Source organism: Piliocolobus tephrosceles, chromosome 8 (assembly GCF_002776525.5).
Source record: "Piliocolobus tephrosceles isolate RC106 chromosome 8, ASM277652v3, whole genome shotgun sequence".
In the NCBI taxonomy this organism is placed as follows: domain Eukaryota; kingdom Metazoa; phylum Chordata; class Mammalia; order Primates; family Cercopithecidae; genus Piliocolobus; species Piliocolobus tephrosceles.
In genome coordinates, this window is record NC_045441.1 from 139,427,771 (window position 1) to 139,453,518 (window position 25,748).

A 25,748-nucleotide genomic window follows, 5' to 3' on the forward strand; every position below is an offset into this window, starting at 1 on the left:
CCAATCACCGCCAAGGCGCGAGGGGCTTGTCGGGATGAGGGCGGGAGCCAACATGGAGCCCTCAATGGGATAAGGGTGAAAGTGCTATTGCCGGCTGCTCCTGTTTTCGCGCCCCAGCATGCTGGTGCATTTATTTCGGGTCGGGATTCGGGGTGGCCCATTCCCAGGCAGGCCGCTAGTGCCCCTCCGCTTCCAGACATTCTCAGCTGTCAGGTAAAAAGGGAAAAACCTACTCAGCGCGGGCCATTGACCGGCCGGCAAGGCAGTGCCGGGCCCGCCGGGAGATGGAGTCCGCGGGCTCGCGCGAGGCTTGCTGGGAGCTGTAGGCCAGGCCTGCCGGGGTGGAATGTCACTCCGCGGGTATTGGTCTCAGTTATTTATAGTGACACTCCAGGCGCCAGCAGGAGGTTCCGGCGTCTGCATCGGTGTGTCAGCCAGAAGGAGGGAACGCTCCGGGTCTGTGACTACGCCCAGTCTGCGCTCTCGACCAGGGGTCGCCTTTCCCGGACCCCGAGTTGATTGGGCGACTTGGACGAAAATTCTTATTAGTATCAAGAGACATTTAATGTAGCGGTGCTCCCAGGATTCAAAGTGAGTCGAAGAAGAGCTAGAGATGTTCAGCAGGGATAAAGAGCCAATCTAATAGGCCGGGCGCGGTGGCTCACCCCTGTAATCCCAGCACTTTGGGAGGCCAGGAGTTTGAGATCAGCCTGGCCAACATGGCAAAACCCCGTCTCTACCAAAAAATACAAAAATTTGCCGTGATTAGTGGCACCGCGCCTGTAATTCCAGCTACTTGGAAGGCTGAGGCAGGAGAATCGCTTCAACCTGGGAGGCGGAGGTTTCAGTGAGCCGAGGTCACGACCACTGCACTCCACCCTGGGTGATAGAGAGACTCTATCTCAAAAAAAAAAAAAAAAAAAAAAGTCAGTCTAATAACTTGTACATGTGTGTTTTTGGCGAAACACTCTACACAGGTTGGTCGAGAGAGAGAGACAGACAGACAGACAGGTGGGAAACAAACAAGGACCCTGAAACTACAACTGGAATGTAAATATTTTATGAGAAGGGACTGATTCCTTTTTTTTTTTTTTTTTTTTTGAGACAGTTTTGCTCTGTCACTCAGGCCGGACTGCACTGCAGTGGCGTGATCTCAGCTGACTGCAACCTCTACCTCCTGGGTTCGAGCAATTCTCATGCCTCAGCCACCCAAGTAGCTGGAATTACAGACGTGCACCACACCCGGCTAATTTTTGTATTTTGAGTAGAGATGGAGTTTCGTCATGTTGGTGGCCAGGCTGGTCTTGAACTCCTGACCTCAGGCGATCTGCCTGCCTCGGCCTCCTAAAGTGCTGGGATTACAGGCGTGAGCCACCTCACCTAGCTGTCCTTTCTAATCCTACAACGAATTACTTGGGGGCCAAACAGATAGAAGATTCCCAAGGGCAGGTGGATATGGAGTTGTGTCATTTGGAAAGCCTATCTGACTGAAGGAGGACAAGAGCTGGATCGAGCTGGAGCTGGAAATATTGGTGCTGGGAAGTAATCCATATGCTCTTGGCAATGACCAAGCCTTTCTTGGAGTGTTAGTTTGGAGACAATGCAAGAAGCTGGAAAAAGACCATGCTAAATTATTGAAAGGTTTAAAAACAGTCCTTAGGAAAGAGGAAGGATGTAGATATTATTAAAACCAGAGAAAAGCCCAAGGAAATACATCAAATAATATTCAAGTATATATGTGTTCATTAGTCAGTATTTTTCAATAGATTATGAAATGAATTCAGTTGGTCAGGACCATTTAAAAGTAAATATAAGCTGGGCGCGGTGGCTTGTGCCTATAATCCCAGCACTTTGGGAGGCCAGGGCAGGTGGATCACCTGAGGTCAGGAGTTCAAGACCAGCCTGGCCAACGTGGTGAAACCCCATCTCTATTAAAAATACGAAAATTTGCCAGGTGTGGTTGCACGCGCCTGTAGTCCCAGCTATTCGGGAGGCTGAGGCAAGAGAATTGCTCAAACCCAGGAGGCAGAGGTTGCAGTGAGCCGAGATTGCGCCATTGCACTCCAGCATGACAGAGCAAGACTCCGTCTCAAATAAATAAATAAACAAACAAACAAACAAATGTAAATGTAGGCCAGGCACAGTGGTTCACACCTGTAATCCCAGCACTTTGGGGGCCAAGGCAGGCAGATCACTGGAGGTCAGGAGTTCAAGACCAGCCTGGCCAACATAGTGAAGCCCCATCTCTATTAAAAATACAAAAATTAGCCAGGTGTGGTGGCTCACGCCTGTAATCCCAGCACTTTGAGGAGCCGGGACAGGCAGATCACTTGAGGCCAGGAGTTCGAGACCTGCCTAGCCAACATGGTGAAGTCCTGTCTGTTCTAAAAATACAAAAATTAACCAGGCATGGTTGTGGGCGCCTGTAGTCCCAGCTACTTGGGAGGCTAAAGCAGGAGAATCGCTTGAACCTGGGAGGTGGAGATTGCAGTCAGCTAAGATAGCGCCACTTACTCTCCAGCCTGGGCAACAGTGAGACCCTGTCTTAGATAAAGGAAAGGAAAGGAAGGGAAGGGAAGGGCGGGAAAGGGAGGGGAAGGGAGAGGAGGGGAGGGGAGGGAAGGGGCATGTTAAAAATTAGAGAAAATATTATTTTGTGAAGCATTTCCATTTTGTGTGGTATGTATGTGCTCATTGTACTGGGTTGCAATGTAAGATTTGTTTCTTGCTGTAGGCCACAGTAAGTGTAAACATTTGCAAAACCCTGTAGTAGTTAGGTCAGATTGTCCTGCGCCTCTAATGAGGGCATGCATGTGCTCAACAAACATAAACATTTGCAGAACATCTATTATATACCGGAGTTCTGCCAGTGCTATCTAAGATATAATTTCCTGCCTTTCAGAAACACATGGTGTAATGGGAAAACTGGACAGTTACACAAGGCAGAAGGAGAGTAAGCATCTCTATCTTTATGCTAGAAACAAGAACACAGTGGAAAACAGGACATAAAAACCTGGCACGTTGGAATGGGGTGGGAGAAGGCCTCATGTAGGCAAAAGGCACAGCAAGGGAAGGATGAGGTGAAGACTGCAATTAGAAGGGTCTAGGGGTGTGAAAGGCCATGATGGTAAAGAGAAAAGCTCACACTATTGTTTTTTTAAAGCCTTTCCCCATCAGTAACCTCACCTAGATCTTCTAGATCTCACCCTCCTCTCCTGGCTGGATAACTTCTGCTTCCTACAACCAGTCCTGTCTGCCTCCAGCCCACACCCCTCTGCTATGATCTTTTTTTTTTTTTTCAAGACAGAGTCTCCGTTGCCCAGGCTGGCGTACGGTAGCACGATCTTGGCTCACTGCAACCTCCTCCTCCCAGGTTCAAGTGATTCTCTGCTTCAGCCTCCCAAGTAGCTGGGACCACAGGCACACACCACCACACACGGCTAATTTTTAGTAGAGACACGGTTTCAGCATGTTGATCTTGAGCTCCTGGCCTCAAATGATTCACCCGCCTCAGCCTACCAAAGTGTTGGGATTACAGGCATGAGACACTGCACCTGGCCATGCTGTGATCTTTAAAATGCAAACCTGATCTTGTCCTAAAAATCACCACGACCCTTATTGCCCCCCAAGTCCAGGAGCTTTATAAGAACTAGAAAACTGCCCCTCCCCCCAAGTCTCATGTCTCTTCTCCCTTCTTGTAGGCCAGGCTTCAGCCATACAATTCCTGAAACTTCTCTCCCATCCTTTCTCACTGCAGACACTCACACTTACTTTCCCTGTGCCTAGAGCTCTCCCCTTTATAGCCCACCCCCACCTGTGCCTGGCCTCCTGTTCCCCTCAGGCCTCACCTGGAAGACCTTTCCTGACTCCCTCTGAGGAGAAGGAGGAGCAGGAGTTCAAGCTGTTTTGTGCCTCCGATTTCCAGTTAACTGTGAGTCTCCTGCACTCAAGCATGACTACCGTGAGGGGAGTTACTTCAGCTGTCATGTTCATCTCCATCCTCTCCATCACCCAAGCAGAGCACCTGCACACAGTAGGTTCAAAATGTCTAGAATAGGCCGGGTGCAGTGACTCATGCCTGTAATCCCAGCACTTTGGGAGGCTGAGGCAGGTGGATCACAAGGTCAGGAGTTCAAGACCAGCCTTGCCAATATAGCAAAACCCCGTCTCTACTAAAAATACAAAAATTAGCTGGGTGTGGTGGCACGTGCCTGTAGTACCAGCTGCTCAGGAGGCTGAGGCAGAAGAATCCCTTGTACCCGGGAGGCAGAGGTTGCAGTGAGCTGAGATTATGCCACTTCACTCCAGCTGGGGTGACAGAGCGAGACTCTTTCTCAAAAAAAAACAAAACAAAAAAAAACTGTTTAGAATAGTGGAATCAACGTTAGCATTTTATAGATGTGGCAGCTGAAGGAAAGAGAAGGTAATTGGCCTATTCAAGATGACAAGATAAGTTATTAGAATTTTTATTTTTCTCTGTTTCCTCCTTCAGCTGTGGAGAAGGAGTGTGTGTCCATGGTGCCCCAGGCCAGGGAGGGGAGGTAGGGTAATGGGCCTGGGACGTCAGAAGACGCAGCACACTGGCAGAGCACAGACAGTCTGGGTGCTGGAGTCAGACTGCAGACTTGATTCCCTGCTCGTCCCAGTTCTACAGCCTGCGGACAAATTATTTCAGCTCTCTTAGCTCCACATGATTTTTTTCATCTGTCAAGTGAGAATAATGGCACCTCCCTCCCAGGGAGGTGAGGATGAAGGGAAGTGGCCCATTAGCCCCAGGAGGTGGGGCCATGTCTGCCCTGGTGGCTGCTGTGAACAAGTCCAGTGCCGGGCACAGGAGCAGCTCTCTTTCCTCACCTCTGTACCATCGTCCCTTAAACCCCCGGCCCCTTCCTGTCCAGGCAGTGTGTGGCCATCTAATGTGCTATCCAGTTCTTCAGTCTGTGCTTCTGTCAGAGCCTGGAGTCGAGGCTGCGAGGACCCTGGCTGGCTGGGTGTGGCCTGAGAGGCGCCCAGGGGAATGAGACTTTTAAGACTCGATTTTTTGCTCAGTGTCTCGTTCCTCTGTGACTTTGCCCGTGGACGTCTGTCTTAGAAACCGAAGTTGCTTCAGAAGAGCCCTGAGAAGGGCAGGGGCGAGGGCCTGAAGGAAGAGGAAGTGCTGCTTCCAGAGGGCTCGGCCAGAGCCCCGTGGGTATGCTGGTCAGTTGGAGGGCAGTTGGAGCCTTGAGCCATCCATGCCTCTTTCTCCTTACAGGTACTCTGATGGCCACCGCAGCTCCACTCTCCTCCGGGCCGTGGCCCACCTGCGATCCCAGCTCTGGGCCCACCTCCCTCGCGCCCCTCTAGCTCCCAGACAGAGCCCCTCTGCCTGGTGCTGGGTTGGGGGAGCCCTGCTAGGCCCCGTGATACTGAGTAAGTGTCCCCGCCTCTACTTTGTGGCCCTCTGTGAGGCAGAAGAGGCCCCTCCTACCAGCTCCACACCCCGTGTCGTGGGGTCTCGCTTTAACTGGAAGCTCTTCTGGCAGTTTCTGCGCCCCCACCTGCTGGCTCTGGGGGTAGCCATCGTGGTGAGGCTTTCCCCACTTCTCCATCCTGGGGACAGGGCAGGACCCAGAGCTACAAAGGGATGGCATTCCTGCCTCGCTGCCTCTTAGGGGAGAGCTCACGGGAGCAGTGAGGGCTAGCCAGGGTGCCAGGGGCATCAACACTGGGTGGCTGGATGTGCAGAGGTCCGTGGGGGCTGGAAGCCAGGATTTGAACCTCTGAGAGGCACTGATGTCGGTCCAAATGACCAGCCACGACCTGGACTAGAGCAGGGCTCAGTAGTGGGAGAGGAAGAACCAAGATCTGGCTGGGGATGGGGAGGAGTGTGGCTCCCCCACTCAAAACATTTGTACCCTCCGCCTCCCCATTCCAGCTGGCCTTGGGTGCGGCGCTAGTGAATGTGCAGATCCCCCTGCTCCTGGGCCAGCTGGTAGAGATTGTGGCCAAGTACACGAGGGACCACATGGGGAGTTTCATGACTGAGTCCCGGAATCTCAGCACCCAGCTGCTTATCCTCTATGGTGTCCAGGTACAGCTGGGAGTGGGGCTGGGGGCCGCCGAGGAGCCACCCGAGGCATCCCTGAGTGCACTGGGCTCTTTCGCAGGGACTGCTGACCTTCGGGTACCTGGTGCTGCTGTCCCACATTGGCGAGCGCATGGCTGTGGACATGCGGAGGGCCCTCTTCAGCTCCCTGCTCCGGTACTGCCAGCCGCAGGGTGCAGAGTTGGGGTGACTGATGGTCCGAGGGGGCCTGGGGGTGGGGCCTCATCCTGAAGTAACGTCTCCCTCTTCTTCCCTCCTTGTTGGTCCATGTCCCATGCCAGACAAGACATCGCCTTCTTTGACACCAATAAGACAGGGCAGCTGGTGAGCCGCTTGACGACTGACGTGCAGGAGTTTAAGTCATCCTTCAAGCTCGTCATCTCCCAGGTCAGTGGCCCAGTGGCCCCTCCACATCCACACACACACTTTCCCACGTGGACTCGCCAGGCCAGCCCTGCCCGCCCCAGTCCTGATGTTGGGCTGACAGGCGCACGCTGACTTGAGAAGCCCACTGCCTGGTGAGGCCGTGGGTGAGGGACCATGGAAGTTCATGGAAGGAAAGTGTAGAGGCAGCGTCCAAGGTCAGTACAGGCTGCTTCTCCACTGCTCTGAAGCCGAATCTTCCCTGGAAAGCCTTCCCAAGCACTCAGACAAGAGCCTTTCCTGGCAAGAGCAAAATCACTTCTCCTGCCTTGTCCCCAGAGTGCCTGGATTGCTGACAAGCATTGAGCGTGCACAGAGGGTCTGCTTTGTGCTCGGCCCTCCCAGGACTCACTCCTCTTCCCATTGCTCCATGGCGAAGGCACACACAGTCTGGACGTTGCCCAGGGCCTCGTCTGCTACGCCCATTGCCTACCTAACACCAATGCCCTCCCCTTATCCTCCCCCACCGACTCTGTGGCTGCGGGATCGTGCCACACACTGGCCTAGGCGGTCACTGGTGTACTGCCACGCGGTTCTCTTTGTCCAGTTCCTAGAACAGAAAGATGAGCAAGCTGGGATTTGTCCAGGGGAAGGATGCCACAGTTCATAACGTTCTCGCTCGGCCCCTTCAGGCCTGCTGCTCGCACCCAAACTGGCCAAGTTAGGGTTATGTACTGTGACCAGTGGACTGCCACTGGGCCTCCCAGGGGCCAAGACCTGGGGCCTTGGCCTTGGGAGTGCAGAGCTACAGCCCGCTGACCCTTGGAAAAGTCCTTCCTGTCATGGTGCGGACGCTGTAGCCTCCCGCCTTCCCTCCCCCTCCCTAGGGACTGCGAAGCTGCACCCAGGTGGCAGGCTGCCTGGTATCCCTGTCCATGCTGTCTACACGCCTGACGCTCCTGCTGATGGTGGCCACACCAGCCCTGATGGGAGTGGGCACCCTGATGGGCTCCGGCCTCCGAAAATTGTCTCGCCAGTGTCAGGAGCAGGTACCGGCATTCCTGACCATCCCCCTCACTCTCCCCACACCGTCTCTCTTTCCGCTCCCTGGAACTCCTCTCTCTCCCCAACCCGGACTCCTTGTCCCGTTTCCTGAACTCCTTGCAGATCGCCAGGGCAATGGGCGTAGCAGATGAGGCCCTGGGCAACGTCCGGACTGTGCGTGCCTTCGCCATGGAGCAGCGGGAAGAGGAGTGAGTCCTGGGAGGGCCAAGCACAAAGCAGAGATGCCCCCTACACCCTGCCCACCCTTCGTGCCAGCCCAGCTGCCTCCTGAGTGCACTGGCCTCTCTCACCAGGCGCTACGGGGCAGAGCTGGAAGCGTGCCGCTGCCGGGCAGAGGAGCTGGGCCGGGGCATCGCCTTGTTCCAAGGGCTTTCCAACATCGCCTTCAACTGTGAGTGAGCCAGTTGGGGGTTGGAGGGGCACTTGTGGGCTGGGGAGGATCTGGGAGCAGCCAAGGCAGGCGAAGGCCCGCCCTCCATCTGCTGGCTGCCTGCATTCGCCTCGGGCCAGCTGCTAACTCTCGCAGGTAAAGGGAGGGCGCCGATGTCCCAACCCAGCTATGGGGTTCCATGCGGAACGCACAGGGCCACCCTCGAGGAGGCCATGGAGGCGTGCCCACCCCGACTTGCTCTTCCAAGGAGGAAGCCAAGGCTGGGACCAGCCATGCGCCTCACCTGACTCTCACAGACAGCACTGGCAGAGCAGGCCCAGTGCTGTTTCCTCTGCTCCTGCTTCGTCCTCCCTCACTGTACCCTCTCCTGCAGGCATGGTCTTGGGTACCCTGTTTATTGGGGGCTCCCTTGTGGCCGGACAGCAGCTGACAGGAGGAGACCTCATGTCCTTCCTGGTGGCTTCCCAGACAGTACAAAGGTAAGTGGGGGCCGTTCCCATCGCTACAGATCCCCCTGCCACCCTCCAGAGCCCTGCTGGGTCAACGGACACGGGTGCAGCCTTCTCTGGGGGCTGACTGCTGTGCGGCTCCAGGCCTGCCCAGCTCCCCCAGGGATGCATAGGGTCGGGGAGAGAGAGCCCCTCAGGGTCCATAACAACCCTCCCGGCCGGGCAGTGGCGCTGCAGCAGGCAGGTGCTTGTCATCTTCAGCCTTCCAAAGGACCCAGAAATTTCCTTGACAGGTTTTTAAAAATTTGTTTTAACTGTGGTAAAGTACGCATAACATAAAATGCAGCATTTTAACCATTTTGAAGCATGCGGCTCATTGGCAGTGGGCGCACTCACATTGCTGTGTGGCTGGCACTGCCGTCCGTCTCCAGAACTCTTATCTGGCAGAGCGGAGCGAATCCCCATTCGCCCTCCCCCAGCCCCTGGCACCCACCATTGCGCTTTCTGTCCTTAGGATTTGACAACTCTAGAGACGTCCTATAAGTGGAGTCAGACTGTGTCCTTTTGTGACTGCATTTTGTCACTCCACATTGTGTCCTCAGCTTCCTCCGTGTTGCAGCCTGTCCGAATTCTCTTCCGCTGTAGGCTGTGACATTCCCTGCATGGAAGGACCATCCTTGCCAGGTTTTGTGAGCTGCCCTTCCCTATGCCTGCCACTTCCAGGGATGACAAATTGACCCCTGTCCCCACACACCCCACCCTCATAGCTTATTGCTTTGCGTTGGTCCGAAACCACCCGCTCAGCTGAGCCTCTGGGGTGACCAGAGCCGATCACCAGACGGCTCGAGGCGGGCCTCCCCGTTCTTGTCTCTTTCCAAGCTAAACAAAAGCAGTTCTACATAAATATCGTAAATAATGAGATAGTAAATATGCTGCAGCAGATCATCAAAGGGTGAAGACCTGTCTCCACCAACCGTGCATCACCGCTGCCGCCCCCTCCCTCCCCAACAAGCCCCCTGCTCTTCCTCCCGGGCCCCCACCCCATTCTGCTGAGGCATGTGTCCTCCCCCTGCTGCATGGTGCACCCCTGCGTGTGTGTCCACTGGGTCGGAAAGCCCTCACTGCAGGGCGTACTGTCCCAGGAAGTGGGGGCGGATGGAGACAGGCTCCCATTTTCAGCCCCAAACCTGACATTCCACAGAGATGTTCCTCCCATTTCCGCAGATGCACGGACACCCTCGTGGGCCCCATTTCTGCTCGATGCTCCCTAATCTGAACACATTCAGACCCTTTCTGGTCCTGGGCTCAGGCCTCCTGGGCAGCCTCGTCCATCCTCCAGCCCAGGGAGCTATTCCCTCGTGGCTTTGGAATTCAGGCGTTCTCACTGTGATAGAGATGGGACCTGGGGGAGGCTGCTTCCACCACTGCCTGCCCTGCTCAGTGCTGACCCACTTCCCTTGACCAGAGCTTTGGCCTCACTGAACAGGACAGTCGTTTTAGTCCTGAGGACCCATAAGAAGCCTAGTGGTGACCGGGCATGGTGGCTCACACCTGTAACCCCAGCACTTTGGGAGGCCAGGGTGGGCAGATCATGAAGTTAAGAGATCGAGACCATCCTGGCCAACATGGTGAAACCCCGTCTCTACTAAAAATACAAAATTTAGCTGGGCGTGGCGATGTGCGCCTGTAGTCCCAGCTACTCGGGAGGCTGAGGCAGGAGAATCGCTTGAACCTGGGAGGCAGAGGTTGCAGTGAGCTGAGATTGCGCCACTGCACTCCAGCCTGGCAACAGAGCAAGACTCCGTCTCAAAAAAAAAGCAAGAAAAGCCCAGTTCCAAAAGAAAAGCCCAGTGGCTCCCTTAATAAAATCACTGCTTAGCCCTCTGTGGTGGGCAGTGGTGGGACAGTCTCCCTGTAGGGAGGGTGGCTGTACTGTCCAGCCCCAACCCTCCCGCTTCGGGGCCCCTACTTCCCCTTTAGGGCCTGAGACTCTGACTTTTTTTTTTTTTTTTTTTTTTGAAACGGAGTCTCGCTCTGTCACCCAGGCTGGAGTGCAGTGGTGCGATTTCGGCTCACTGCAAGCTCCGCCCCCCCAGGTTCACGCCATTCTCCTGCCTCAGCCTCCAGAGTAGCTGGGACTACAGGCGCCCGCCACCACGCCCAGCTAATTTTTTCTTGTATTTTTAGTAGAGACGGGGTTTCACTATGTTAGCCAGGATGGTCTTGATCTCCTGACCTCGTGATCCGCCCGCCTTGGCCTCCCAAAGTGCTGGGATTACAGGCGTGAGCCACTGTGCCCAGCTGAGACTCTGACTTTACCTCTCACCGTACTGCTTGTCCATCCAGCAATTTTATGACACACACAAGAACCCCCAGGGGCTTGTCTGTGCTGTTTCGCTGGCTGCTCCCACAGCCACAGGCCCTAGACCCATCCTCTTGGGGGTCCTTCTAGCCCTGGCTATGTGGAGATTCTTCCCCACCCACCTTGGGGGAATTGGGTTTGTTGCATAAAGCAGCTGGTGTGTTTCCCACTGGGTCCTGCCAGCTAAGCCAAGGGCCCATGCATTGGCACTGGGGTCTAGCAGAGAGAAGGCAGAGAGGGGAGCAGGATGGCCCAACCTGCCTCAGGCAGCCTAACCTATGAGCCCATCCTCAGCACTCCTGATGGAGATGGGGAGGTGCCTAGACAGACAGCAAGCAGGGCCCAGCCGCCTCATCAGAATCAGGGCCAGGCTTCACCTGGGAATAGGCCGGTAGCCCACAGCGCATGGTCCCTGAGAGCAGGGTCATCGCACTCCAGTGAGTCATGTGCATTTTGAATTTCAGTTGCTGCCCAGCCCCTTTGCCAGGTGGAGAATGTTCCCCTGCTCTTCAACAGATAGCTCACTGGGCTGCTTCCTTCCTGCCTGGTGCCTCCCTGCTCCCTTTAGCAAGTGCTGACTGCGCTGAGTCCAGTGGGACCTTTTCCTTTTGGGTTTTGAGGCTCCTCCCACTCACCCCCACCCCAGTGCTGGAAGAAGTGAGTCTGCAGCTGAAGGGTTGCTGGGGAGTCAGTCTTTCCTCTTCCTAAGGAGGGGACCAGCCATACACACACTGTCACGGGTCAGCCGGGCCAGTCAGGGACCAGTGACTCACCTTCCTCCCCAGCCTCCTGGCAGCTGGCCAGCCCTACCCCAGCCCTGCCGCGACAAAGGAGGCCACCCACTGTCTAGACAGATAACACCGTGGGTATACTCACCTGCAGGGCAAGCTCATGAGAAAAGTTTTTTTCAGGGAATTTTGTTTTGGGTTCTCCCAAGAGTTCCCCTGTGACCGAGTGTCTTGTTTTCTTCTTTCTCCAAAAAGATTTAACATCACTTTTTCCACCTAAATGTCAGCCGAAGTCATTGCTTCCCCAAGAGTCTGCAGTGTTAGATCTGCTCTCCCCTTGTGAGCCACGTACCCTTGATCTGTGTTCACGGTGGTGGCCTCCACATCCTCAGGGCACAGCAGGGAGTTTGTGGGTCAGCTGGACTCCCTTCCTCGTGGGCCGATATCACCCCTACATGTGTGCACAGGCCTCACCCTGCAGACCATAGGCCAGGGCAGTGGAGGACACCCACAGAGGCCTGTGCCTTCACTTCCATGTCCTCCTGGAGCACCGCCTCCTGGGGCTTGGGCTGGGCTGAGGGACAGCTGTCATCCTCATCTGGCCAAGGAGGGAGCTAGGGCTCAGCGATCTGGTGTTGCTGCGTGTCAGGGCTCCGTGCCCCCATGGTGCAGAAGCAGTCTGCATTTGACCGCAGGCCACCTGCTTCCTTGCTCCCCCACCCCACCATGGCTTCCTTCCCCTCCTCTCTGGCTCTTCTTGTTCCCATCTATTCCAACCCTCTCTCCTTCTTCTGCCAGGTCCATGGCCAACCTCTCTGTCCTGTTTGGTCAGGTGAGTGGCCAATAGGGTAGAGGGCCTGGGGTGTGGAGTTTGTGCCGTGTATGTGCCACTGTGGGAGTTGCCTGTTGACTGGGTGTGGGCGGGCAGAGGAACTGGGGAGACCCCAGCCCAGAGCCATGGCCACTCCCTGGAGATAATGTGGTCACCCCCACTCCTGCCTCTCTGCGGACTCTGGATCCCCTCCCACAGGTGGTCCGGGGGCTGAGTGCAGGCGCCCGGGTCTTTGAGTACATGGCCCTGAGCCCCTGCATCCCACTGTCTGGGGGCTGCTGCGTCCCCAGAGAGCACCTGCGTGGCTCCGTTACGTTTCAGAACGTCTGCTTCAGGTCAGCACGGGTGAGCAGGTGTGGGGATGGGTCCCTGGGCTGAGCATGAGGCGAGAGGATTCGGGGGTGGAGGTCTGGCTTCATGCCCCCCATAAACAGGCCCTCTCAGAGGGCTACAGGAGACTTCAGGAGGGACCCGGGCAACAAGGGCTGGGAGCCTGGTCTGACTGGGGGTCTCTCGGCTCCTCCCAGCTACCCCTGCCGCCCCGGCTTCGAGGTGCTGAAAGACTTCACCCTGACGCTGCCCCCTGGCAAGATCGTGGCCCTCGTGGGCCAGTCTGGGGGAGGTAAGGGGAGCCCACCATCTTCTCCTCACCCTCTGACTCTTCTCTAGCAGCCACTCAGAGCAAGGCTGGGAGCAGTGAGCCCTGCACCCCCGGTGGGGTCCCTTCCTCCACTGCCACAAGGGGCCTTCTTTCCTGGGACAATCCCCAGAATCCCTGGCCTCCCTCCCTCTCAACCCAATTCCCCAGGAAAGACCACCGTGGCTTCCCTGCTGGAGCGCTTCTACGACCCCACGGCAGGCGTGGTGATGCTGGACGGGCGGGACCTGCGCACCCTGGACCCCTCCTGGCTCCGGGGCCAGGTTGTCGGCTTCATCAGCCAGGTGCGGGGCCACATGGGCAGCCCTTGGCTCCCACTGCCCGTCCTCCCCTGGGCCCTGCCCCTCTTAGTCCTCAGGTGCCTTTTCTTTTCTTTCCACCGTCATCATCCTTGCTGCTCTCGGGAGACCCCTGGCCTTCTTCACATGTCCTCGGCTGTTGTCTGGATGAGGCATCCCTGTCCTGGGAGCAGCCACAGCTCTGCCTGGTCTCCCAGAACAGGGACTCTTTGTCCCCGTTTGCAACAGTCTACACAGATGGGGAATCCATGGGATTCTCGAAAATCCCATAGCATCCAGGTCTAGAGAAGCCCGTGGCGGAGTTGCTGAGCCTGCAGCTATTCTCCCTCTCCTTGAGGTGGCACTGCCCAGCGAGGGTCCACCCTTCCCTTCGAGGGCCGTGAATGAAGAGGGCATGCCTCCTGTCCCGCCAGGGAGAGTGCCTGTGCAGAAGAAAGGCAAATGCAAGCTCCCAATTCCCAGCACCCCGCCGTGCCAGCTCCTCCCACTCCTGCCCCTGAGGAGGGTTCTGGGTCCTTGGTAGGAGGTCAACCTGTCCTTCCCTTTTGGGGTCCACTCTGCGTCCTCACTTCACCTCTGACTTTGAACATCTCATTCTTCAAGAGATCCTAATCTAATCCACCAAATGGAATGTCCCGATGTACATGGTGGCCCCTCAGGTTTCTGGGGCAAAGAGAATGTTTCTGTGGACTCTGTCTCCATAACCCCTCACCCACAGGAGCCTGTCCTGTTTGGGACGACCATCATGGAAAACATCCGCTTTGGGAAGCTGGAAGCTTCCGATGAAGAGGTGTACGCAGCCGCCCGGGAAGCCAATGCTCATGAGTTCATCACCAGCTTCCCCGAGGGCTACAACACCATCGTTGGTAGGTGCTCGGGTCTGCCGGGAACCAGGTGGTCAGGCATTGGGACACAGGATTCCGCAGGAGCAGTGAGCAGCCCAGCGGGACTGAGGGCAGCAGGGACAGCTGGGGAGAAAGACAGTTGTGTCAGGGAAGACCAGAACCACAGCCAAAGGGGACAGAGTTGTTCTGTGGGGACAGGGGAGTCCAGGCCAATGTGGTTTAGAACCAGCAGACCAAGCAGCCTGCAGAGACAGGACAGGCTCCAGGAGGAACTGGAGAAGGCGACGGGCATATGGCAGGCCCCTGGCCAGGGACACAGTGATGCATGGTATTTGGAGTCCTCACTGAGTCTAAAAGGCCGCCACCTCCCCAGACTGAACAGAAGAAACGGGGGTTGCCTCCTCTCCACCGTCCATCCCCCTCTGGCTCCTGTTTCCTTCCTGAGCTTTTTATCTCTAAAGTTGTTTCTCCTCATTAGAATCGGGGTGACTGGATGGGCCCCAGGAGAGGACTCTGGTGGTTCTGAACTAGGAACACGCAGCCTGGCACTGCAGGGCGTGCACCTTGCAGCTTGATGTGTGGAGCTCCCAGGTCTTTTCCCAGCCTTCGGGGCCATGTTTCTCGGCCAACGTCTTGGCTCTGTTGCACAGTGTTTCAGCACTTCTCAAGATGCAGGGATACCTGAGCTTCTCAACTCCGGTCAGTCTGAGTCCAGCCTTCTGAGCCGTGGGGCCAGTGTGTCCAGCCCAGCATCGTGTTCTAGATGGCTCCTCCAGCCGCGTTCAGATACTGTCCAGATGCCAGCTGTCCTCACCGGGTGCTCTCCCACATCTCTCTTGGATGGCACTTTCCTTGTGTCTCTGATCCTAGTACTCTCTGCTCATTTGGGCCTTCCTGGGGCTGCGTCCTTACTGACCTGTCACCTTGAGGTTCTTTTTGGCTCCCAGGCTGCCACTTGTGCTGTCCTCCGTGGGCTTCGAATCCCACTTCCCTGGAGTCACTGGACCCCAGAGCCCATGTTTGGGTGCTGGATGTTCCCCACAGCCACAGAGACCCGGGAGGCTGGGAAGGTGGCTTGGAGCTGCAGGCACGGGGCAGGGTGTGGGTCATCCTGGCCTGAGGCACTGCCATGGCTGGGGAGGGGCATTTGGCAACTCCCTTGGAGTGCACCAAGCCCTGCTGGCAGGTGTCACGCCACCCTCAGAGGCAGGAGGAGTGTGCACAGTGCGGGGTGGGGGTCAGAGGCAGGAGGAGGGTGCACAGTGCAGGGTGGGGGTCAGAGGCAGGAGGAGGGTGCACAGTGTGGGGTGGGGGGCAGAGGCGGGGGGAGGGTGCACAGTGCGGGGGGGGGGGGTCAGAGACAGGAGGAGGGTGCACAGTGCGGGGTGGGGTGTCAGAGGCAGGACTAGGGTGCACAATGCGGGGTGGAAGGTCAGAGGCAGGACAAGCGTGCACAGTGTGGGGTGGAGGGTCAGAGGCATGACGAGGGTGCACAGTGCTGAGAGGGGCACTTAGAGGATCTTGATGGGAGTTCAGGAAGGACCCTGTGCCCCTTTGTGGGCCAACCTCAAGTGCACAGCTTCAGGCTCCTGCTCTGCCCCTCCCTTCCCAGGTGAACGGGGCACCACCCTGTCTGGGGGCCAGAAGCAGCGCCTGGCCATTGCCCGAGCCCTTATCAAGCAGCCCACGGTGCTGATACTGGATGAAGCCACCAGCGCACTGGACGCAGAGTCTGAGCGGGTTGTGCAGGAGGCCCTGGACCGGGCCAGTGCAGGCCGCACGGTGCTGGTAATTGCCCACCGGCTCAGCACCGTCCGTGGGGCCCACCGCATCATCGTCATGGCTGATGGCCGTGTCTGGGAGGTTAGTCGTCCTGGGGGCATGGATCAGTGGGTTGAGGATGGCTTCATCACGAACAGTGGCACAATGCTGCAATGAGTTACACGAAGGTGTGGCCTGGCCCCAGGGCCTTCGGGGCTGTATTCTGGAAGCAGCATCCCAGGTAGAGTCAGGAGTTCCTGCATTCAGCCAAGCCCTGGCCTCTTAGGCCCTCAGTTTCTTCCTCTGTCCCCTGGGATAGTATAGTTGCACCATCAGCTCCCAGGATCAAAAGGAAAAGTACTAGCCGTGTGCCTGTAATCCCAGCATTTTGGGAGGCCAAAGCAGAAGGATCTCTTGAGGCCATCCTGGGCAACATAGCGAGACCTGTCTCTACAAAATACCCAATAAAAAATTAGCTGGATGTGTTGGCATGTGCCTGTACTCCCAGCTACTCTGGAGGCTGAGGCGGGAGGATTACTTGACCCCAGAGGTTGAGGCTGCAGTGAACAATGATTGTGCAATTGCACTCCAGCCTGGCATCAGAATGAGGCCCTGTCTAAAAAAAACAAAAAGGAAACAGAAAGAGTATGGTACTGTGAGCGAGGAACAGGGCTGGCTGCCCAGGGTATCAGTTACAGAAGAAGCAGCACCAAGGAACCAGTGCAGGGAGTCAGAAGTAGGACCCCGGAGGCTCTGTGGCATTGGTTCACAGCCACTCATTCAAGCCAAGGCTGAGGGGCTTGTGCAGGGAGATGGATCCTGAGTTGGAGCCTTGGGCTCTGTAAGCGGGACAGGGAATCATGTTTTTCCAAAATTCAGCTAAGTGGGGAAGTGGCAGTAACTAATGCAGCATGCCAGTGGCGGTTCCTTTCAGATTGGGCATTGGTTTCAGAGTGTGCCCAGAAGGGACACTGGCCTAAGTGACTTTGGGCCCAATGGCTGATAGGGAGGCTTAGCCCTCCAAACGTTCTGAGGCCTGCACGCCTTGGAGCAACCATTCGCCCCTCCCTCCCATCTTCCAGGCTGGCACCCATGAAGAGCTCCTGAAGAAAGGCGGGCTGTACGCCGAGCTCATCCGGAGGCAGGCCCTGGATGCCCCGAGGACAGTGGCCCCACCGCCCAAAAAGCCAGAAGGCCCCAGGAGCCAGCAGCACAAGTCCTGAGAAGGGCCCCCTGAGGTGTGGTCGCTGCCAAGCATCAGTGCTAGGCTGGGGCTCAGCCTGCGGGGAGCTTACTGGAGACTGAGGCCCCGGGAGGGCCAGCATGTGGAGAGTCACTGCGGCTGCTCCTGCTCACAATAAAGCCGGGGCCGAGCGGTTGGCAGGGGAGGCCAATCCCTCCCTCCCCTCCCTAGTCCTGCCGGCTGCCTCCCTCCCACCAGAGTCTGCCAGAGTCATTGGGCTGCAATGGGCAGAGGCAGAGTTCCCCACTCTGTTCTCCCTTTGCCCAGACCCCTCCAGACCTCTCAGAGACGTTCTGGCCAGTCTCCCTGCCCCACCCAGCAGCCTCAAGTTGACCAGGCCTGTAGCTCCAGGGAGTTTTTAAAAATCAGGGTCTGGAAGTGGGCCTGGGAATTCAAACCTAAGGCTCTTCCCACACCCTTGCTAGGACCTCATTTCCCTAGACTGGGGACTGACTCCCTCTCCTGTGTCCCCACTGCCTCACTGGACCATGGGAGAAGGAGCCTATCAGCTGGCTCACCCCGGAACCCACAGTCCCCATCTTCCAAACAGCCTCCCTGCCTTCTCCCTGCACAGTGAACACGTCCTGATTTCTAGATTTCACCTCCCCTCCCCACCCCCAAGGGACACAGGCCTCACAGGGCCCAACACTTGGGTCAGGGTAGGAGGGACAGGGCCACGGTGGCCATTTCCCATGAGAGGCGCCAGCCTGCCTGGCTGTCTTCCACCGACCCTGCCCTGTGTGCCTGGAGTTTTTCAGCCACTGAGATCGTGGACCAGCCTCCATCTATACCAGGAACACCCAGCTCTAAAGGAGATGGGAGGGACTGATGCCCACCTGAAGCTCTCAGCTTCCTGCCCACAATGCTGACAAGTACAGAACTAAATGGAGCAACTACTGCAGAATCCAGTACAGAATCAGTCCAGGAGGGCGCGGCTGTGGACAGGCCAGCCCCGCCCCCACCGCAAGTTCTGGGAGGCGCATCTTGAAAGGGGAAGGCAGACGTCCTGAGTGATGGGCGCCTGTGGCCCCGAGGCTATGGATGAGGGGGCTACGCTTCAGCTGGCTTCTGAGGGGCCTGGAAAGGCACAGAAGTAGGGCCTTGGCTGAACTGGCACCCAGCAGGACCTCGTGTCCCTGCACTGCTGCAGATACACCAGCCCTCCCCACCTTGGTGCCACTGTCACTTCCTACTGGGATCCTTCCCCCCATCCAGTGACACCCAGGCTGTGGGACCACACGGGGCCCTGCTCCCTTGGGCAGGAGAAGAGGTGGTGCCTGCGGTGCACCTTCACAGCCAGCCAAGTGTTCTGGATTTATCCTGCGTAAAGAAGGATGGTACCCTCTTTCAGGGGTGTGGTGCAGTGCACTGATGGAGCAGCTGATGCTGCTGGGAGGCCATCCTGGAAGAGGCAGCAGTGGCTCAAGTTTGTGTGCAGGAGCCAGAGTGGGATTCACAGGCTCTTGTGGGTATGGTTTAGAACTAGATGGTACTTTGGGGACAAGCCATCCAAAAACCCCAGGCCCACATCCACCCTGATTTGATATCCCACTTTCTGACAGACCAGAGGCTATGTCTCTAGGCAGTGGAGGCCCAGGAGCAGAGCCTGGGGCTGGTTCACAGCTAAACCCCTCCCTAGGGCAGAGTAGGGCCTTAGCTTCTGGCGAGTCCACAAGCCCTGCCGGGGCCCTGCTTGTTGACCTGACCCCTCCCTCACCAGGCAACCAGCCAAGGCGATTCCTGCTTCACCCGCTCAGTCACCAGCCTCAAGCTGCCCAAGATGCCTCTGTCACCAGATTTATATCTTCTGGATGGCTTCTCCAAATCCAGCCCTTTACCCGCCCCCTAGAGAAGCAGTGAAACCTCACAGCTAGTCCAGCTGGAAGAGCTATATTGCAAGAACCGTGCCATCTTCCTAACCTCGCCTCGGCCTTAGCTCCACAGTGGAGAGCGGGAGCCTGGCTGTGCTTGATGGTGAATGCCTGTTTTGAGAGTGTTGAGTGGGATCATCTACAGTACAATACTTGCAAAGCACAGCGCTGTGGCTCTGGGGAACTGGTACGCCTGTGCTGTAACCATGGCACTCACTCAGTCCTTCCGAAATGTTTATTAATCAAGCACCTGTCATGTGCCATTGAGCCCACGATGGGGAATGCGGACGGTCCCTTCCCCCATGAAGTTTGTGTCCTGTTGAGAGGACAGACAGGTGGCCCAGCAGTTGCAGCATGGTGTGTGCACACATTTGGTTGGTGGAACCATGTTTCTACCACTCATGGTCAAAAAAAGCCCACCAAAGTCAGCCTGGCGACCTCAGGTGCTTTTTTAGGCAAAGCTAGAACAGAAATAAATTTTAGTAAGTTAATGGAGATGAGCCGGCTTTCCCACAGGTCTACAAGGAATGTCACCTCACTCCCAGATACGTGGGGGCAGATGACCATTTAGCCAAATGCAGAGTGTGACACTGATGAGGACTGCCTGGCTCTCCTCCCCAGGTCCAGGGCTTCCTCCCAGAACCTCAGGTGTTCCTGGGCTGGCACCTGTGGCCCTGAGCTGGGCAACACCTCATCTCCAGGACCATGGATCAGCACAGTGTCCTCATCCCACTTCAGGTCAGCTGGCACTACTTTGCACTACGTAACACGGCCTTCTGGAGGTCTCTGCCTACCCTCTGGGAGCCTGCCTCCACCCCCAACCCGTTACCTTCTACCCTGGATCATTGGAAGCATCTTAGGTCAGATAATACGCTGGCTCTGCCTTCTGCAGGCTCGCTGTCTCACACCATGGACACAGCGACTCTAGAAAAGCCCCATGCAAAGCAGGCCTGCTCCCACATTACTGGTGGAAGTGCACAATGGCATGACTCCTGTGGGGGAAATTCAGTGTCATCTATCAGATTACCAACCCCGCGGTCTCTTGGCCCAGCAGTCGTCCTGGGAGTTCACATCTGTGTGATGATACAGCAACATTGTAATGGAAAGACTGGAGACCCCCATTGCATCAGTGGGGCAGTCATTCAATAAACTGGTGTGTGCACATACTGGGTGGTATGCAGCCCTTTGGAAAAATGAAGGTTTTCCAGGTCCTGGATATAGCAGTGTAAAATGAGAAATCACAGAATACCCATGTTATACCCAGGAGGGTGGCAGGTGGGCATCCGTGGTACCCAGGACGGTGGCAGGTGGGGCACCCATGTTCTACGTGGGGTGGCAGGTGAGCCCAAAACCATTGCAGAGGCCGACATTCTCAACAGGAGGGCCTAAGTGTGGGGAGGTAGGCTCTGACTCCCTAGGGAGAGAGGGACACTTAGGAAACAGACGGGCCCTGGAAGTGGGACGTGAAGAGTGCCCTGGCCATCCAGTGTAGGCTGAGGTGGTGGGGGCACAGAAAGAAGAGATTCGCCGATGCCAACCTTCCAACCACTTCTCAGTTTGGCCAAGAGCCAGCTCTGGTCTTTGGGAAGGAACAGATGATCCTGGGTGAAGCTAGAGGGAAGGCCGGAGAGGCAAAAGGAGGGAGGAGCTAGGCCAGGGGTCAGCGACCGACCCTCGGGGCTGGTGTACAGGGGCTGCAACTCAGAGCCTAGGGGGCCTCCAAGGCACCTCTAGGCTCAATTTACCCCTGGACTTCCCTCGAGCTCTCCCTGGGATCACTGTGATTTCCTCCTGGCAGCTCTCGTCTTGGACAGCCATGCCCCCCTCCATGCTGCACTAATGGCTCAGCCTGGGGCCCCGGGGCCCCCCCCCCCCCCCCCCCCCAGACTGCTCTGCCGGCCCCCTTTCCTCCCTCACTGCTGAAACCCAATCCTCTGCAGCAGCGCCGGCTCAGCACCACCTCAGCACCACTCCGCAGCCCCTGCCTGCCACGGTCAGCTGTGCCCCACCTGGTCTGCTGCGGAGTCCCCAGCCCAGTGTCTAGCCCAGTGGAGCCACTGCCTGTTCCTCGGGAAGGTTGAGTGGGACCTGACCGGCCAGGTTACCTCCTCCAATCCTGTCAGGCTAGTGCCTCCCTGCCTCCCAACCTTGGCTCTCTCCCACCCTCTCCTTTCTTCTCCTTGCCTGGCCCCCTGAATCCTATCTTAACCCGCTCAGCCCCCTGACTGACCCTCTCTCGCTCCTTCCAAGCCTCTGTAGCTGGCCCCCCTCCTGGGTTCTAGCCATGAAGCCCACCTCAGGCCCAGAGGAGGCCCAGCGGCCGGCCTCGGACATCCGCGTGTTTGCCAGCAAGTGCTCGATGCACGGGCTGGGCCATGTCTTCGGGCCAGGCAGCCTGAGCCTGCGCCGGGGGATGTGGGCAGTGGCCGTGGTCCTGTCCGTGGCCACCTTCCTCTACCAGGTGGCTGAGAGAGTGCGCTACTACAGAGAGTTCCACCACCAGACTGCCCTGGATGAGCGAGAAAGCCACCGGCTCGTCTTCCCAGCTGTTACCCTGTGCAACATCAACCCGCTGCGCCGCTCGCGCCTAACGCCCAACGACCTGCACTGGGCTGGGTCTGCGCTGCTGGGCCTGGATCCCGCAGAGCACCCCGCCTTCCTGCGTGCCCTGGGCCGGCCCCCCGCACCGCCCAGCTTCATGCCCAGTCCCACCTTTGACATGGCGCAACTCTATGCCCGTGCTGGGCACTCCCTGGACGACATGCTGCTGGACTGTCGCTTCCGTGGCGAACCTTGTGGGCCTGAGAACTTCACCACGGTGAGCTGACCTCCCTACCTGTCCTGCCAGGGACCCAGAGAGCCGAGCAGCCCCTGCCCAGCACCCACAATCCCCTAGCCAGCGTAGGCTCCCCCAAAGCCAGGAGACTTCTTCCTTCCTACCAGCCACGGACTCCCCACCCCCCAGTGCCACTCCGTGCAGCCCAGGAAGCTGTCCTCCTTGGGGCTGTCTCTGTTTCCCAGCCCGGGGGGAGCAAGTGAGGCCACACTGACCCTGGCTGGCCCTAGGCCTGAGGTCTGGCCCATGGAGGCCCTGCTTCTGAGGCTGGAGGTCCTCCCTGGTGGGACCATTCTGGGGCAGAAGACCCCTGTCTCTGCCAGGAGGGGGTCTTGCTTTCCCTCTATCTTTTCAACATACTGCCAGCCCCGGAGGACAGCCACAGGGGCCCACTTCCTTTTCCCCCAGTCTCCAGAGAAACACGGAAAAACCTGTAGGATGTGCCCTGGGCTTTGGTGGGGACTGGCGGGGAGGAGGAGTTGGGTTGATGGGCTCCCAAGAACATCCTGCAACCTGTGCCCACGTGGAGCGTGGGGCTGGGGGCATTGAGATGTGGGCTTCAGTGTTCAAAGAAGAGATGCAAACACACCAGGAGGTGGGGAGAGGTCCCATGACCACGTGCTTGCCTGGGGGAGATGGCCATCACCCTGTCTGCCCACCCCAGATCTTCACCCGGATGGGAAAGTGCTACACATTTAACTCTGGCGCCGATGGGGCAGAGCTGCTCACCACGACTAGGGGTGGCACGGGCAATGGGCTGGATATCATGCTGGACGTGCAGCAGGAGGAATATCTACCTGTGTGGAGGGACAATGGTAGGGAGCACACGAATGAGGCGGGGGGAGGGCATGGATGGGGTGCAAAAGGCTAGGGGAAGGAGAGGAGGTGTCAGGGTGTCCCCCAGAACCTGTGAAAGGGGCTGGGCTGGCTCATCCCTGTCTTGGGGAGAGGGGGCTGCAGTGAGAGGTCTTGTCTGGTTGGGCAGGAGACCTGACCACAGGGTCTCAGGCCTCATAGGTCCCTCTCCGGCAGAGGAGACCCCCTTTGAGGTGGGGATCCGAGTGCAGATCCACAGCCAGGAGGAGCCGCCCATCATCGACCAGCTGGGCTTGGGGGTGTCCCCGGGCTACCAGACCTTTGTTTCTTGCCAGCAGCAGCAGGTACCCTCCCGTGTGCTTCTACACCCACTATTCAAGCCCACACCACCACGGGCCCTAAACCTTCAGCTCCTCAGACCTGTCCAGGGGCCTCTCCCCAGCTGACCTCTCACGCTCTCTGGGAAGTCTCCTTAACCCTGTCCCCCCACAGCTGAGCTTCCTGCCACCGCCTTGGGGCGACTGCAGTTCAGCATCTCTGAACCCCAACTATGAGCCAGAGCCCTCTGATCCCATAGGCTCCCCCAGCCCCAGCCCTCCCTATACCCTAATGGGGTGTCGCCTGGCCTGCGAAACCCGCTACGTGGCTCGGAAGTGCGGCTGCCGAATGATGTACATGCCAGGTGAGGGGCTGGGGTCTTCGTCCCATGGTGGGCAGGGCCCAGAGAGCTGGGGCTGCTCCTGAAACCATCTCCCCGGCACCCGCAGGCGACACGCCAGTGTGCAGCCCCCAGCAGTACAAGAACTGTGCCCACCCGGCCATAGGTAAGGGCAAGCCTCCCCCACCTCCCGTCCGCCCCGCTCCGCCCAACTGGCGGCTGACGTGGCCCGGTGGCCCGCAGATGCCATGCTTCGCAAGGACTCGTGTGCCTGCCCCAACCCGTGCGCCAGCACGCGCTACGCCAAGGAGCTCTCCATGGTGCGGATCCCGAGCCGCGCCGCCGCGCGCTTCCTGGCCCGGAAGCTCAACCGCAGCGAGGCCTACATCGCGTGAGCTGCGCGGGGCGGGCGGGCTCCTCCGAGCCGGGGGCTCCCGACGGGGCGGAGCGGGGCAAGCCGGAGCTCTCGTGCACACAGCCCGGGCGGAGCAGCCTCCGCAGCCTCACTGGCTCTGGGGCTCCGTGCTGGTTGCTTAACCTTTCTGCCCCCGGGGGATGCTGACGCCTCCTCCCAGGGATGTTTTTTCCCTTTCCTTTTTAAATCTTTACTTTTAAAAAATGGAGACGGCGGGGGATGGGGGAGAGGGGGGTCTCGCTATATTGCCCAGGCTGGTCTCAAACTCCTGGCCTCAAGATCCTCCCTCCTCATCCTCCCAGAGTGCTGGGAGTACAGGTGTAAGCCACCGCGCCCAGCCCCTCCCAGGGTTCTTGAAAGGGGTGGGAGAACCCACAGCTGCTTCTTGCCAGCAGTGGGTACCAGGTAGTGGCCAACACACATTTGAGGCCTTTCTTGTCCTCAGGGAGAATGTGCTGGCCCTGGACATCTTCTTCGAGGCCCTCAACTATGAGACCGTGGAACAGAAGAAGGCCTATGAGATGTCGGAGCTGCTTGGTGTGTGTGCAGGGCCCCCAGGGCTGGGGAGGTGTGGGCAGGCAGGTGGCTGTGAGTTGAAGGGTGACCCTGTCTCCACAGGCGACATTGGGGGCCAGATGGGGCTGTTCATCGGGGCCAGCCTGCTCACCATCCTCGAGATCCTAGACTACCTCTGTGAGGTGGGCCAGGGCCCCCACTGCAGGGGGTGGGAGGTGGGAATCAGGGCCCCTAGGATGAGGGGGAAGGCGTACACTGGCCACCTCCCATCCTGCTTGCCTCCAGGTGTTCCGAGACAAGGTCCTGGGATATTTCTGGAACCGAAGGCACTCCCAAAGGCATTCCAGCACCAATCTGGTAACAGCCCCTCTTCTGGAGCCCCTGCCAGCTCCAAGGGTTCTAGGCCCCACCTCTGAAGCCTAGAACAGCATCCCACCCAAGCTGAGGAGAAACAGGCAGGAGGGTGTGCAGTGACCTTAACTGGTCCCTGGGAGGAGGACCAGACCCCACCTCTGACCCTCTCCTCCTCCCACAGCTTCAGGAAGGGCTGGGCAGCCATCGAACCCAAGTTCCCCGCCTCAGCCTGGGCCCCAGGTAACACAGTGGCCCCTAAAATCCAGGGAGGGCAGGGACAGGCGCAGGGCAGCGGGTGTGCTGGTTCCCACCCAGCACTCTGCTCTGTTCCGAAGACCTCCCACCCCTCCTTGTGCCGTCACCAAGACTCTCTCCGCCTCCCACCGCACCTGCTACCTTGTCACACGGCTCTAGGCCTGCTGTTTGTGTCCTCGGAGACCCACCCTGACATCCTGGACATGCCTAGCCTGCACGTAGCTTTTCCATCTTCACCCCAAATAAAGTCCTAATGCATCAGCCTCAGGTGTTTCTCTGACAGGGCAGAGACTAGCCGAGCCAAGGTCAGCCCAACTCAGGCATTGGAAGTCCTCTGCCAGCCATCATCCACCTGGAGGTGGCTTCTGAAATGTGGAGCTGGGCCCGTGAACCCCCATGAATCTCTAGGGAAGAATGGTAGCAAGAGGTTATCAGCCATTTGCAGCTCAGTGTGAGTGAGTTTAGCCGACTGACATCTTAGAGAGAAGGGAGGACAGGTATCTTCCAAGCCCACGCTTAGGGGTGAGCGCAGAATCACAGTCAGCAATAAAGGTATAACTGAAAGAAAGCTCTGCCCAGAGCCCAGCAAGAAGAGGCAGGGAGAAGACTGGGGGTGACTCCACTTTCAAGAACACCTGTGTCCTGCCTTATATCCTGACTCCTTTCCCACATTTGGGACCAAGTGTGGCACACAGCCTGTCTCCATACCAACAAGTTCTGTCTCCCCAGCCTCCCCACAAGAGCTAAAGGCCTAAGGCTTGAGGCGGTGGGGGTGGGGGTGGGGGGAGCTCTCCCTTCCCCTTCCTGCCAGTAAGGACATACCAGGCCCCAGCCATAGGCCCAACTTCCCTGTCTTTCACTGTACCCCAAACATTGGGAAACTGACAAACAGGGAGTGGGAAGGGGTGTTCCTGATGGAACCATATCTTTCGGGCTCTCCTGA

General features: G+C 57.7%; 2 protein-coding genes across 3 annotated transcripts; both read left to right on the forward strand.

Moving 5' to 3' along the window:
- Window positions 1–26: 26 nt before the first annotated feature.
- Window positions 27–17,281, forward strand: ABCB8 (ATP binding cassette subfamily B member 8). 2 transcript variants are annotated; one of them, XM_023225503.2, is made up of 16 exons: window positions 27–213; window positions 5,255–5,567; window positions 5,918–6,073; window positions 6,150–6,244; window positions 6,370–6,475; window positions 7,339–7,500; window positions 7,619–7,704; window positions 7,810–7,907; window positions 8,281–8,386; window positions 12,245–12,278; window positions 12,477–12,613; window positions 12,806–12,900; window positions 13,087–13,220; window positions 13,954–14,101; window positions 15,693–15,943; window positions 16,924–17,281. In XM_023225503.2, exons 1-16 carry the CDS (start codon window positions 119–121, stop codon window positions 17,062–17,064), a joined length of 2,157 nt encoding a protein of 718 aa, XP_023081271.1. In that variant the 5' UTR covers window positions 27–118; the 3' UTR covers window positions 17,065–17,281. The 2 variants fall into 2 exon arrangements, with proteins under 2 accessions (XP_023081271.1, XP_023081272.1); XM_023225504.2 differs by lacking the exon at window positions 27–213 and having other exon boundaries at window positions 5,278–5,412; window positions 16,924–17,278.
- Window positions 17,282–17,518: 237 nt separating this feature from the next.
- Window positions 17,519–25,066, forward strand: ASIC3 (acid sensing ion channel subunit 3). Its single transcript, XM_023225505.1, has 12 exons — window positions 17,519–19,693; window positions 20,896–21,773; window positions 22,456–22,606; window positions 22,824–22,951; window positions 23,100–23,289; window positions 23,375–23,431; window positions 23,509–23,656; window positions 24,126–24,217; window positions 24,299–24,378; window positions 24,482–24,553; window positions 24,732–24,790; window positions 24,886–25,066. The coding sequence occupies exons 2-12, from the start codon at window positions 21,240–21,242 to the stop codon at window positions 24,962–24,964; spliced, it is 1,590 nt and encodes a 529-aa protein (XP_023081273.1). The 5' UTR covers window positions 17,519–19,693; window positions 20,896–21,239; the 3' UTR covers window positions 24,965–25,066.
- The last annotated feature ends 682 nt before the right edge of the window (window positions 25,067–25,748 follow it).

Excerpts from the sequence above, each read along its gene's own strand:
- ABCB8 (XM_023225503.2), top strand. The coding sequence starts at position 119 with ATGCTGGTGCATTTATTTCGGGTCGGGATTCGGGGTGGCCCATTCCCA. Across the intron at positions 214-5,254 it reads CAGACATTCTCAGCTGTCAG|GTACTCTGATGGCCACCGCA; the intron begins GTAAAAAGGGAA and ends TTCTCCTTACAG. Across the intron at positions 7,705-7,809 it reads ATGGAGCAGCGGGAAGAGGA|GCGCTACGGGGCAGAGCTGG; the intron begins GTGAGTCCTGGG and ends CTCTCTCACCAG.
- ASIC3 (XM_023225505.1), top strand. The coding sequence starts at position 21,240 with ATGAAGCCCACCTCAGGCCCAGAGGAGGCCCAGCGGCCGGCCTCGGAC. Across the intron at positions 24,218-24,298 it reads TGAGATGTCGGAGCTGCTTG|GCGACATTGGGGGCCAGATG; the intron begins GTGTGTGTGCAG and ends CTGTCTCCACAG. Across the intron at positions 24,379-24,481 it reads TCCTAGACTACCTCTGTGAG|GTGTTCCGAGACAAGGTCCT; the intron begins GTGGGCCAGGGC and ends GCTTGCCTCCAG.